The sequence below is a fragment of the Lagenorhynchus albirostris genome, chromosome 14 (genome assembly GCF_949774975.1).
Source record: "Lagenorhynchus albirostris chromosome 14, mLagAlb1.1, whole genome shotgun sequence".
In the NCBI taxonomy this organism is placed as follows: Eukaryota; Metazoa; Chordata; class Mammalia; order Artiodactyla; family Delphinidae; genus Lagenorhynchus; species Lagenorhynchus albirostris.
In genome coordinates this window covers 26,464,070-26,477,607 of record NC_083108.1, presented here as the reverse complement: position 1 = coordinate 26,477,607, position 13,538 = coordinate 26,464,070, and the positions used below count along the sequence as shown (strand labels likewise).

Genomic DNA, 13,538 nt, shown 5'->3' with positions numbered 1-13,538 from the left:
CAAATAGCCTTACTTTTATGGTTAATTTTTTTTAAATTTTTATTGTGGTTAAATATTCATAAGATAAAATTTATCATGTTAACCATCTTAAAGTGTATAGTTCTATGGCTTTAAGTACATTCACATTATACCATCACCACCATCCATCTGCAGAACATGATTAAAATTTTTAATTGAAAATAATTATTTAAATTTTAGTCATTCATTTTTTTTGACTAGTTAATACATTCACATAGTTCAAACTTCAAAAAGATATAAAAAAGGATATAAAGTGAAGAGACTCCCCCAATTCCGACCCCGGCCACCTGATTCCCTCCTCCAGAGGCAGCTTATCATATTTGTCCAGACATATTTTATGCACTTAAGCAAATTACACACACACACCTTTTTAAGGCAAAAGGTACATATTATTCACAATTCCATGCTGAGTAAATAATCTCCTTCCTTCAAAGGCCCACCCAACACCCTAAAGAAGCTTTCCCAGACCACCAACGTTAATAGTAATCTTCTCCTATAAATCAGCTCTTATTTGTCATTACTGAATTGGCTCTTTTCATGCTGGCTCTTGCAATGCCAACAATCATTTTAGGTATATGAGCTAGTTCACTAGCGAGACGAGACTGCAAGCAACTTGTAGAAAAGAGGCATGTTATACAATACAGTGTTTTGTACCTAATAAACACTTAGTAAATGTTCTCAAGCAAGGAATCATCAATGAATAACAAACAAAACTTAATAATAATGATATGGCTTGGATATAAAATATAATTTTTCATTTATCCTATTAATTTTTTAGTTGGTTTATTACTATCCCCAAGATTGAAAGTACTTCCAATTTATAAAAACTGCCTGCAATGTCTTGCCCCTGGTGGACATGAACTCCATCAAGCTACATTCATTTTACTTCTTTGATAATTTCCTCCTCTAAATTTTCTCTACTTTTCCTAAAACCTCTATTATTTGGATATTGGGTCTTTCGGACTAATCCTTAGTACTGTCTCTTTTTTTTTCTTTTAATCTTATTTTTCAACACTTTGTCTTTTTCCCTTTTGTGGGAGAGTCAGACTATCTAAGCACTACTTTTTGGGAGCTCAAATTTTACCAGGTCAAGTTATAAAATCATTCTGAGACTTTGTTGAGAGCAGTGATGTGATTAACGAAAGAATCTAAAGCTGTGTGTGTCCCATACTCTTCCACATAACAACAGTGCATCTTCAAGATATCAGGATGTTTAAAAGAGAGAGAGGCCCATAAATTTGGATCCACCACCCTGGGAGATTGACAATACACATTAACATATTAAAGACTGAAAAGTCTGGCTTTAAAAACTTATGTACCTACGTTGAATACAGAATTTCCAAAACTTAACTGCTGAATCTTTACTTTTTAAAAACTCCTATTAACATCTCAGAGAAGGTGAGTGTTCTAATGAAGAGCTGAAAGGATGCAAAAAACCTCTAATTTGCTCAACTCTTTGTTCCAACTTTTAACTCTACAATCCCAGAAAATCATGTGACCTCCGGGAGTCTCAGTTTTCTTATGCTAAATTTTTCTAAAGTCTTATAAATAATATATTATTAACACCAAGGATGACTATATTTTTAACTGGGAAAGTATATACTACAGATTTCCTTTTCTTTCCTCCTATCTCTTAGTTCATTTGCTCTTTATAAATGTGTTTAAGTTTACCCTATTTTTTGAAATGGAAAAGCTAAGAGTATTTTTCATAATTGTTTTCATATTTCTGCTAATTTTTTGGTCTAGGTGAGCATATAGCTCAGAATGGTCCCAGTTTATGTTCTTATCCCAGAAAAAATTATTAATAATATCCATTTTCACTCTAAAAATGCCTATGTTTGGATGATGAAGTTTATGGTCACTCTATCTTTGTTCTGTTACCACAAATTCTTTATGTTGCTATATTTAGAATAAAAGTTTCATTAAAAAAAAGTTACTGCCAAAAGTAATTCAAAGGGGTTTTATTCAAAAGTTAAAATTTTTTTCTAACAGAGTATTTATTAAATATTTGGCTAACCTTAGTCAAAATATACTATGCTTACTTAAGGAGAAATGGCCCAACTGTTATGGACTGAACTGTGTTCCCCCAAAATTCATATGCTGAAGCCCTAACCCCCAGTGTGACTGTCTGTGGAGTTGGGGACTTTAAAGAGGTCATTAAGATTGAATGAGGTCATAAGGGTGGGGCCTTAATCCACTAGGACTGGTGTCCTTATAAGAAGAAGAAGAGACACCAGGAATACACAGGCACACAGAGGAAAGGCCATGTGAGTACACACAGCAAGAAGGCAGCCATCTGCAAGCCAAGGAGGGAGGGCTCAGAAGAAACCAAATCTGTCAACACCTTAGTCTTGGACTTCAAGCCTCCTGAAATGTGAGAAGACAAATTTCTGTTGTTTAAACCACCCAGTCTGTGGTACTCTGTTATGGCAGGCCTAGCAGACTAATACACCAACATCCTGGAGAATATATTCCAAACTCCTCTTACCTGGATATGCATATCTCTCTAACTTGTTGAGGTGTCAGAGCAAAAATAAAAAACTTCTCTTGAAACCGTTGAATACTGCTTTGAACTGGGGAAGAAAAAAAAAGAAAGATAATATTCCAATAACAAATCCAATAACAGATGAACCTGCAATAACCAGGCACTTCTGATAAAGAGTCTGCCGAATTCTGAAACTTTTATGGTTAAAATACACCAATATAAAGTACTAAGCTACATTCATCTTGGACTCATGAAAGTAAAGTCACTCTAAAGCAGGTTCAATGTTAAACATTTGTCATTCTTTATTCTAACATACTAATTTTAATCAAAATATAACACAACCTTCGGGCTTCCCTGGTGGCGCAGTGGTTGAGAGTCTGCCTGCGATGCAGGGGACAGGGGTTCGTGCCCCAGTCCGGGAAGATCCCACATGCCGCAGAGCGGCTAGGCCCGTGAGCCGTGGCCGCTGAGCCTGCGCGTCCGGAGCCTGCGCTCCGCAATGGGAGAGGCCACAACAGTGAGAGGCCCGCGTACCGCAAAAAAAAAAAATATATATATATATATATACACACACACACACATATATATATGTATATATATATACATATATACATATATATATAAAAATATAAAAAACACAACCTTCAAAATTATATTTCATCCTTGACTACGGTATCATCTAATGAAAAGTCTGAGGAAGTCAAAAACACCCCCCAGGAGAATTCTATCCAAGATTCAGGTCTCTTTTGTTCTTGTTTGTTTCTTTTGTTCTTGTGTTTTATTTTCAATACTTTATATTCAATTACACAGAGCATTCATATAAGATTAAATTTTAAAACTTCTAGGTTGGGAGACTTATTAAGACACAAAATAATTATCGGCATACAGATGATTAGCTAGTTTACAAAGATTATCTAATGAAGTCATCCTTCAGAAGTGTATTATTAAAAACTGAAGTGTATTTTCTTCTCAAAGAATTTTAACAGATTCAATGATGTTCTAGTACTCATTAAAACAATGAATGCTTTCAATGAACACCTGACTGAATATGCATCTACACAGCAAAATTTTTCTAATTTTATGAGATTTAAACAGAATATAGAAAACTTGAATCACCTGGAAGAATTTTATCTATACAGAAACAATCACTGTATTAATAATCATCAGTGATGTTTAATACTAAAATACTTTTCTCCCTATACAACAGCTGCAAAGATCATTTGGGGAAGGCAGAGTACTGAGGTTTCACTCTTCTTGTAAAACAGTGGCTTTAATTCAGAATTATGAAAAAAGGAGAATTGTTACCAATTGTTCAATCACAGAAATCATTCATTTCCTTTATCTCAGTTCTCCGTCTTCATCCCCTATATCCAGTTAGTCACTAAGTCCTGTTTTGTTTTGTTTTTTAATTTTCTTATTGGCTGCCCCCTATTTTCACTACCACCATCCTACTCAAAACCTATTACTACTTTGTACAAATGAAGGAGCAACCCTGCCTCTCTGCCAGTCCCTCATGAGAACACAAGTGCAGAGCTGGTAATCCTCAGCACCACTTTTTCATCACCATTCCTCTGCTGAAAAATGCTAAGCAGAACTTATCTGTGAATGAACCATGTCTAAACTCCTTTATCTATGAGAACCTCCATAACAATGGCCTCAACTCTTTCTTAACAAATCTACATTTCCAGTGTCTCCCCAAGTCCTGCTCTATTCACTGTCAGGTCTCACAACTGTGTCATTTTTATTTCTACTCCTGTAGAAACTGTGACTACTCACAGTTCTCACCTTTCCTGATGCCCACTCTCCGACACACTCCATCAATTCAAAGCAGGCACATTCATCCTTCAAAGCTCCCTCAAGTGTCCCTCCTACTCCAAAAAGTCTTGATTAACTTCTTCTTTCATTAGGCCAATACAATATTTGAGCTTTAGGTTCACAAGTTATAGGGCTTCGTCATACAAGCATATAACTGCTTGCTACTTTTCTCTCATGTTAATATTCTCTCTCCAACTAAACAGCAAAATTCCTAAAGCCCACTCCATACTTCTGACTTCTCCACAATTAGGCTACATGACCATATCCAAATTAAATCCTCATTATATACTTGTTAACTGAGTTAACAGAAATGAATTTATCCAAATTCTTTAGAAGTGAGATTGTGAAGTGATTTAATGGCTTTACATTAATGTGCATATCACTTTAAACCTGTTTAACTACACCCAGAGGCTTAATGAGTATTTCCTAATATTCAGAAATTTAAGAATAAGAAAAGATGCTGACGCTCATTAATTTGTCACCTATCAGATTACAAAGATGAAAAGACCAACAACACAATGCTGATGAGGTGTAGGGAAAATAATACATTCATACATTATTGGGAGTATAAATTGCTATGATGCTTCTGAAGCAACCAAATTTCTCTACAAAAGTTGAATATCAAAATATTAAATAATCATACTCCTTGACCCAAAATAGTCATATCTAGGCATTTACATTTCATGAATATGCAACGCAAGTATTCAGAAACACATATGCAAAAATGCTCACAGCAGCAAAGTTTCTAAGACTGCAAGAATAGTGCCCAAGATATGTTATACACTAAAATACTTCTGAATAAATAATAAAAACTGAAAACAACTGAAAATGTACATCAACAGAATACTGGTTCAGTTATGGTACATCTACAAGATAACAGACCTACTATAATCTACAGATGTACAATATATTTCTAAGAAATACAGTTAAGAAAGATTGTCAAGGCGCAGAACTCCAGAGGGCACTTTTCACAGTGGTACAAGTAGAATAATGCCTACTACCTCCACCAGAAAAGTGGCACAGTGGTTCTGTGGTTAGAAGAGCCTTGTTTAATGAAGGGGAAGAGAAAAAAGATGACATAATACGCAGAGAAACAGTTAATTATTGATACGACTCAAGCTGAGTAATAAATGAGGTTATGAGGGACTTTCCCTTTTTGTTATACTTCCATGTTTGAATTTTCAATTACTAGCATAAATTACTTTTGTAATCTGAAAAGCAAATGAAGAAATTTTAAGGAATCAAAGACTCATAATACTTTGAAGGTATTTCACAAAATACCAAACAGCTAGACATATCGACATGTAGATGTTTGTAAACAGAGTGAACAAAAAGAGCTAGTCACAGAAGAACATATACACAGTATACCATCATATAAATTTCAAAAGCAATCCAATTAAACATTACATTTTTTTATACACATATGGTAAAACAAGCAAAAGAGAGAAACACAAAATCCAGAATAGTGATTTAACTCAAAAAGGAAAAGGCAAGGAAATGGCTTCAAAGATACTGGCAATGTTCCTTTCTTAAAAACTGTGCAGTGGTTTCACAGGTGTTCATTCATGGATATTCTTTATAACAATGTTTTTTATGTATTCTTTTGTACAGACTGAATACAGACAAACTTTTTAAAGAGAAAGGATTTCATCACCACAAGAAATTATCTTAAAAAAAGAAGAGAAGAAAGAAAACAGAAAATTGAAAAAAAAGACAAAAATACTGCCTGTGAGAGCAAATTAGAATAGCTATTTAAGGGAAGAGAAGAGAGATTTTGTTAGCCTGTTTTCAGATTAGGGGATTATGCATCTGTTACAGTAAAACCTCAGCTATAGAGAACCTCACTTAGTATTACTGTGTACACTCATGCTTTCTAGATGCCACAGATTGTCATTTTAAATGCTAAAATAATTTTATTTAAACAATTTTAATAAAGCCAAACTGCAAAACTATGTAATAATGTATCTTCTTAAATAGAATATACTCCTCGTGGTTGTTTGGGGGTTTTATTTGGCATCAATACATGCATCTTGCTGTAACAGCGATTCCCTCAATACTAAAGGACTATTGGTTTCAATATTCCCAAGAGGTTTTGGAACAACATTTTTTGACTTTTTGTTTGTTTTTTTTTCTACCAGGGCTCTTTCAATCTTTCCCATGTTGTTAATTAATTCCTGCTCAACAGTATGTTGATGGCTTAGAAATCATCTAATCAACTACATATTAAATCGAGAATACACTGACTGGCCCACGGATGTAAAGAATATGTGCTTTGAAATACGGATTTGTTCTCTCTTTCAATTCCTGAGGCTAATTTAATTCTCAGTTCCCAAATGTAAATAGGTTTCTCCATAACAGTGTTCCAGATAAATGGATTTACCCCAAATTTTAATTTTTACAAGTATTTTCAACATTATATAACCAAATCATTAAAACTTAAGGCAATTTCTAAATGTCACTGCATTGCTTTAGACATCATGACACTAAATATTTTCATATGAAGGTTGTTACTGGAAATGATTAAATTTTTCCACTTTTATTTGGCAGACTATATGGTATTACGCCGATTTTTTAACTTTCTACTTCAAAGTCTAAAACAGCCTTTTTTAGATCACTGTTTTATCAATCTGAAATAATAAGACTATATACATTAAGAAAATTCTTTTTTTTTTCTTTTTGGGGAAGGCAGGATAAGGAAATGTTTAAGCCATGTTATAAACAAAATCTGTTTATAAAGTTTATAAAAGCAATGATAGGCAGAACTCCTGAAAAATACATGAGTCAACAATTTTTTAGCTCAGGAGCAAAAAGTTATTTTATAAGCTCTGAGGTTTTATGGATTTCTTACATTCTAACGTAAGCTGTGAGCAAAAGGCAGGTTTTCTTCTTACCCACTCTTCAACAAAAATGCCTCTGGCGTTATTTTATCTAAGCCACATGAGATACAAAAATTTTATTTTAGTAAATTTATAAAAAGCCTATTACCTTCCTTTAATTGAGGTTAATGAAAGAGAAACTCTATGAAGAATACAGAAAAGTAAGAAAATTCCTATTTCTGTTTCTGAACAAAGGAAAGTATGGAAAGCAAGGCACAAAGCCTCTTAAGAGCTCGCTGCTTGGCACACCGCTGACACTAGGAGCAGAGAAGACATGCTGCTGCATCTTCTCTCCATCTCCAGTCATCTTCCTTCCAGGCATTCGATCCGGTTCTGAAACACCTTCCCCTGTAACCAGAACCCCACATGGCCTCTTATGCTCAGTCCTGCCTTAGCCATATTCCTGAGGAGTTCCATGAGGTAGGGTCACCTAAGCACATTACTCGTCTGACTCTTTCTCTAAACACGAAGAAATAAATTTGCAATAACTCCTAAGAAACATGTGAATGAGCCATGACACTGTATGTACATTGGTATGAACCAAAAACCATGAAAAAAGGAGGAACAAAAAAATAAATTATGGGAACACTTTAAGCAGATAAATGAACCTGGTTAAAAAAGAAGTTAAAAATGAAAGTAAAATCATAAAAGAAACACAGCTGGGTAATAAACATTTTAAATGTTTGTTCCTGCTATTAATTTTAAAAATGAAAAATCTAAACAAGATACAAGTTTCCATCTACCGAAATTGCAAAGATCAATAAAGGCAGGAAGTAAAAAGTGCAACGAGAGACATTCTCGCACTTCGTGGAATTTAAATTGGCACAGCTATTCTGGAAGCTAATTTAGTGATATGTTATCAAGAGTCCTTACTCTTTGATGCAATAATTCTACTCAAAGGACTTTGCACAAATGCGAACAAACACAGAATCCTTATTTCAGAATGAATGTAATGAAGGAATAAAATGCATTACAAAGCAAGGAGAAAGGGCCTGGGAAAAGCACAGCCACCTTGGCCTGCCACCATCAGGCCATACTGACCCCATTAACCAGCCCTGCCCCTCAAAATTTCCTTCTAGTTCAACCAAGATGTACAAGTATAGTCCTATACAAAACTAAAAAAGCACATTGATATATTTAAGAGAGTTTTCAAATGACTTGAGACAAAAAGCGTTCTTCCTAGGATGGAAAGGAAAATTACCTCCCGGACTAACTATGAAATGCTAATTTCCCAAACAATTTATTTTATCAATAAATTCAAATACCTCTGTAAATAATTTCATTAGCCAGTAAGAAAATATGCCATTACAGCACAGAAGTCATAAACCTAGGTATAAATTTGTTAAAGTCACGTGTATCAACGTTTAATAATATAAAATTTGCTACATTTTCTAAGCAGTCACGGTTATTAAACAAAAAGCTAAAAAACGTGTGTCAAACTCTGCCATGTTAGGAAAAAATTAAGTATAAAAGATTTATTCCTTAGGAAAACAGTTTAAAAAGCTATGTTAAACAGAAACTAAGTCTCTTTGTAAAAGCATCAAAAGGTGGAACCACAGCAATAAATAAGATTTGTGTCTTTTCATATACACACAGAAGCAATTTGAGTTCTAAGCTATAAGAAGAAAGTTTGACGAATGAAGAGTTTTATATTAGATTTCTGTCATGGTTGCCAATATTTCTTTTTATTTGTACATTTAAACATTTGGTATTTTAATGCCTCACTTTTATAATACTAACAGCCAATCATTAATTAACAGTTGAAGGCCTCTGGCTTTACTTACTCTCTTGTCCAGAAGAAACAGATTTCTCTAACACTTACCTAAACTCGTGGGCTTGATGAGAACATCAAGGACATCATAAAAGGGTAAGTTTTTTAACTGCACATCAGGATGAACAGGAGGGATTGGGGGAGATGGCTGCTGCATCTCAAACGTGGGTTTAGTATCTTGAAGCAGCACAGAACCAACAGGAGAGGACGGCGAGTGAGGTGTAACTGAAGTGGAAGGCAACGAGTGGATTCCAGCCACAGCCAAGTCAGGTTCTACAGGTGAGGAGCTACCATCCAAACTGAAAACCGATGATTTGATTGTGGATAAATCAGAAAGGCCTTCAAGAGTCCGTGGATATCGGCGTCTATACAATTCTCGGATTTTAATCTGAACCGCAGGGCTGCAGCCGCTCTTCAATAAATGCAACGCCCTCATCAGGAGGTCATGCTTGCGTCCACTTTTATTCCTTCCGGCAAAGCCTAGTAACACTTGTAGTTCAGAAACCCTAAAACTAGAAACCATATTCTAAAAGGAAAGAAAAAAAAGGGATATAAGCCAATAGTCAGCCTCAAGCATATAAAAATCCTATCTAAAATCTACTGTAAAATCTGATTTTTCTAGCATTCTATCAACTGGCATGTGCTAGTAACCAGCATTTTCACATATCACTTAGAATTGTTATTGTTTCTATAGCCACCACCCCTCCCCCACCAATTACAGTCAAGTTATAGTGTTAATTATGCTTTGTTGTACTCAATTTTGGTAATCTATGGTCTATTGGTTTCTGCTAACCACTTCATTACCTGATTATGCCCAAGTGTAAACCCATATTTGCTTTATCACTATGAAATCTAAACCAATGAAAATGTTCCTCTTCAAAACTAAGCCCTACCAATACACAATGTAATGTCTGTTACAGTATTATCACCAATTAACCAAAAAAATTTAGGTTTCTGCAACAACGTACCTGTAACACTTCTGAGGTTAAGCAAGAAATCTACAAAATCAAGACAGAACTGTAATACAAAATCCAATGAATTTTTTCACCCCAGCTCAAATATTAAGGAACACACAACATAAGAAAATAATATTTTTAAATATTAAAGCTAAAAACCACATACATCTTATTTAGCAGTCAAACTTCTAAAATGATTGAAGTTCTCAGCTAAGTATCCAATGTGAAAAATAGCTTTGAAGAGTAAGGATATGAGTGGTCATAAATCTTAAAAGGCAAGATACCCTCCTTGCCACTCTACCAACTTGTTCTTGGGTGTAAAATGAAGATTATAAGTAGTTCCTGTTTCACAGGAACCATCTATTTAATTCAACAAAACCTAGTAAATTCTAAGCACTTACTGCCTCATAAACCCACCTACTTAAGTCATTTTCAGCCAATTCTGAACTCAGAGGTAAACCACACTTGGGTCAGATTTATCTGTACCACACATGCACCATCTGGCCAGAAAGAGGAGTAAGACCTGGAGCTGAGCAAAAGCCCTTTCAGAAACCAACCTTAAGGAAACTTTCCCCAGCCCTCCTCCTCAGTGCTGCACACTCTACAGCTGCCTGGGATTCCTTCTCAACCTGGTGAGTATGCAGTGACCACACCTACAGTTGGCAGTGATTCATAATTCCTCCGTTCTGCACTTTTAAGTCTCATTGACAGCCCAGGAACAACTGCTATAACTCTGGTTTTAATTGTTGGCAATACTTGATAGTTTTCCAAAATGCAAACAAATTTAAATATATCAAAGTAATCTGCATGTACATGCTGTATCATAATTCTACTTCATATACTGTCTCCAAATTTCATATTGTACAAGTCAGAGAATACTAAGTTGTAATCCTAGCAACCATTTTATACTCTTGATCAGTGCTGTCCAATAGAAATAGGAACCACATATATAATTCTAAATTTTCTAGTAGCCACATTAAAATAAATTTTAAATTAATTTTGATAATATGCTTTATTTAACCCAATACATCAAAAAGTATTATTTCAAGATGAAAACAGTTTTTGTGGTTTAAAAATAGTCATTTTTTGGGCTTCCCTTGGTGGCGCAGTGGTCGAGAACCCGCCTGCCGATGCAGGGGACACAGGTTCGTGCCCCGGTCGGGAGGATCCCACCTGCCGTGGAGCGGCTAGGCCCGTGAGCCATGGCCGTTGAGCCTGCGCGTCCAGAGCCTGTGCTCCGCAACGGGAGAGGCCACAGCAGTGAGAGGCCCGCGTATCGCAAAAAAAAAAAAAAAAAAGTCATTTTTTAAGTGTCAATGAGATCTTTTTCATACTAGGTCTTCAATATCCAGTGTGTATTTCACACTTGGAGCACATCTCAATTCGGACTAACACCAGTTCAAGTGCTTAGGGAGCCACATGTGGCTAGTAGCTACCACGCTGGACAGTACGGCTCTAAATCATACTCTAATAGCAACATATATCACAAATACCATGATCGTTATACTTGAACTCGCGTCATTTCCCCCATGTGTAAAAGGAAGACTTTATTTATCTTACCCCTTATGCTATGAACAACAAAGATGGAAAACAAGAAAAATTTTGGCCTATCTCATGGCACACCAGTAACAGTCAAGGTTTCATGCATAATAAGGACTACGATAGCTTTTGGAAGTTTCCTCCCAAGCAAGAAATGCAATGCATCTTTCCCAAAGTCCTCAATCCTAAAAAAATACTTCAATTGAAATCTGCTTATATTACGGTAACATAAATAACATTAAATCATGGAGAACGCTAACAACGCTAGTGACAATCACGCTATCTGTGATTCTTTCTAAAGAAATCAAACTAACTCAGAATACACTGCTTCTCTCCTTGTACTTATTTTCAGGTATTCTTCACTTTAAGGAAACTTGTTTTACAGAAATGACAAAATAGAGTACAAGGCACCCTAAAGCTTGACTCTCAAAAAGGAATTTCTGGGAGGTCGCATAATACTTATTTCCAATGGTAACTTTATTTGGCAAAGAATGCTGAAGTAATTGGTCTAATAGCTATTGTAAACATACAAATGAAAAGGAAGAAAGAGAAAGGCTTCCAACTATGAATGCAGAATCACAGCATTCTGAAGCAAACAGAAATCCCCCAGTTTAGGGAAGGGCAAAGGAAACAACAGGAGACAGGACAGTCTTTGCACTGCAAAATGTTGCCAAAATAAAGTATTGCCAGGCACTTGCTCAAAGATGATGGTGTTGAGAGTCAATGGTACCCTGTGGAAAGCTTCACACCAGCAATCACTAGTTGAAGGTCAAGTCCTGGCATCAAGACTTAGGACTTTGGCCAAGTCACATTATCTTTCTGGTCATCCATTTCTATTTTAAAACAACAACAACAAAAAACCTCTCCTTTATTTAGCATTCACTACTAAGATATTCTCTAAGGAGATTACTAAATCAAATTCTATGAATATGTTTTTCTCGGCAAACTTTGCTGGATCCCACTTCTTAAAGTGATGCCTTTTTTTTTTTAACTCTGTCTTCAACCAATTTCAGCAGCCACCAGCTGAGGTGAGCCTGCTATGAATACTACCAAGAATGGATTTCAACTGTTACTTTCCACCAATCTCTGATGTCTATATTTCTAGTCTAATTTTTTTCAAGTGGATTTTACCAGTTCATCCTACTGCCTCCCAAAGTCTGCCCTCTAATACTTCAGTTACAATTGCTATGTGCTCTATACAGAGAAATTTCTCAATAAATGTTTGCTGACTAACTTTAAGGAAATTCAAGAACTACAGAGAACTATGTTGGCATAACTGATTTTTAAAAAGATACATAAGCAATCTGATTTCTAAAGAAAAGCTAAATAAATTAAGACTAGAAATTTAAATCAATCTTTTTCTTTGTCAAATTTAAGTAACACAAAATTATTAAAAAATTTTAAAGCTGGGACTTTATATAACTGAAACATTACATATAGGAGTGAAGGCCACTTGAAGGTGCTATAAAATTGTCAAAAATAGCACAGAATTTGGGGACGCTCTAGTGGGTCAGCTAATGCATATATATGGAATCTTAAAAAGAAAAAGGTACTGATGAACCTAGTTGCAGGGCAGGAAGAAAGATGTAGACAGAGAATGGACTTGAAGACACAGGGTGGGAGGGGGAAGCTGGGGCGAAGTGAGAGTAGCATCGACATATATACACTACTGAATGCAAAGTAATTAGCTAGTGGGAAGCAGCAGCATAGCACAGGGAGATCAGCTTGATGCTTTGTGATAACCTAGAGGGGTGGGATAGGGAGGGTGGGAGGGAGGCTCAAGAGGGAGGGGATATGGAGACATATGTATGCATGTGGCTGATTCACTTTGGTGTACAACAGAAAGTAACACAGTATTTATACTGTGAAGCAATTATACTCCAATAAAGATCTATCAAAAAAAAAGTCATGGTAAAGAACAATACAGCTTTGTAAATCCTCCATCTGCTATGATGTATAATATGGGGAAGGGAGAGGAGCTGACGGAAACTGACAAATCACATTATTAATATCGCCCATCCCAACTATAATATTAAAACAATCTACACCTTCACTTATAAATAAGAATGGATTAAAAA

At 35.5% G+C, this 13,538-nt stretch overlaps 1 protein-coding gene across 15 annotated transcripts in view; it reads right to left on the bottom strand.

Annotated features, from left to right (window-relative positions):
* PIAS2 (protein inhibitor of activated STAT 2) overlaps positions 1-13,538 on the bottom strand; it is a 95,699-nt gene that overhangs the window by 62,050 nt on the left and 20,111 nt on the right. For 10 of the 15 annotated variants that reach the window (XM_060121853.1, XM_060121854.1, XM_060121856.1 and 7 more), the window contains 2 exons: positions 9,017-9,491; positions 2,507-2,591 (listed from right to left, as the gene is read on the bottom strand). In XM_060121853.1, coding sequence (XP_059977836.1) covers positions 2,507-2,591; positions 9,017-9,488 — 557 coding nt within the window. In that variant the 5' untranslated portion in view covers positions 9,489-9,491. Of the gene's footprint in view, positions 1-2,506; positions 2,592-9,016; positions 9,492-9,933; positions 9,983-13,538 lie in introns of all 15 variants that reach the window. The other 5 variants (XM_060121858.1, XM_060121859.1, XM_060121861.1 and 2 more) reach the window with 2 other exon arrangements.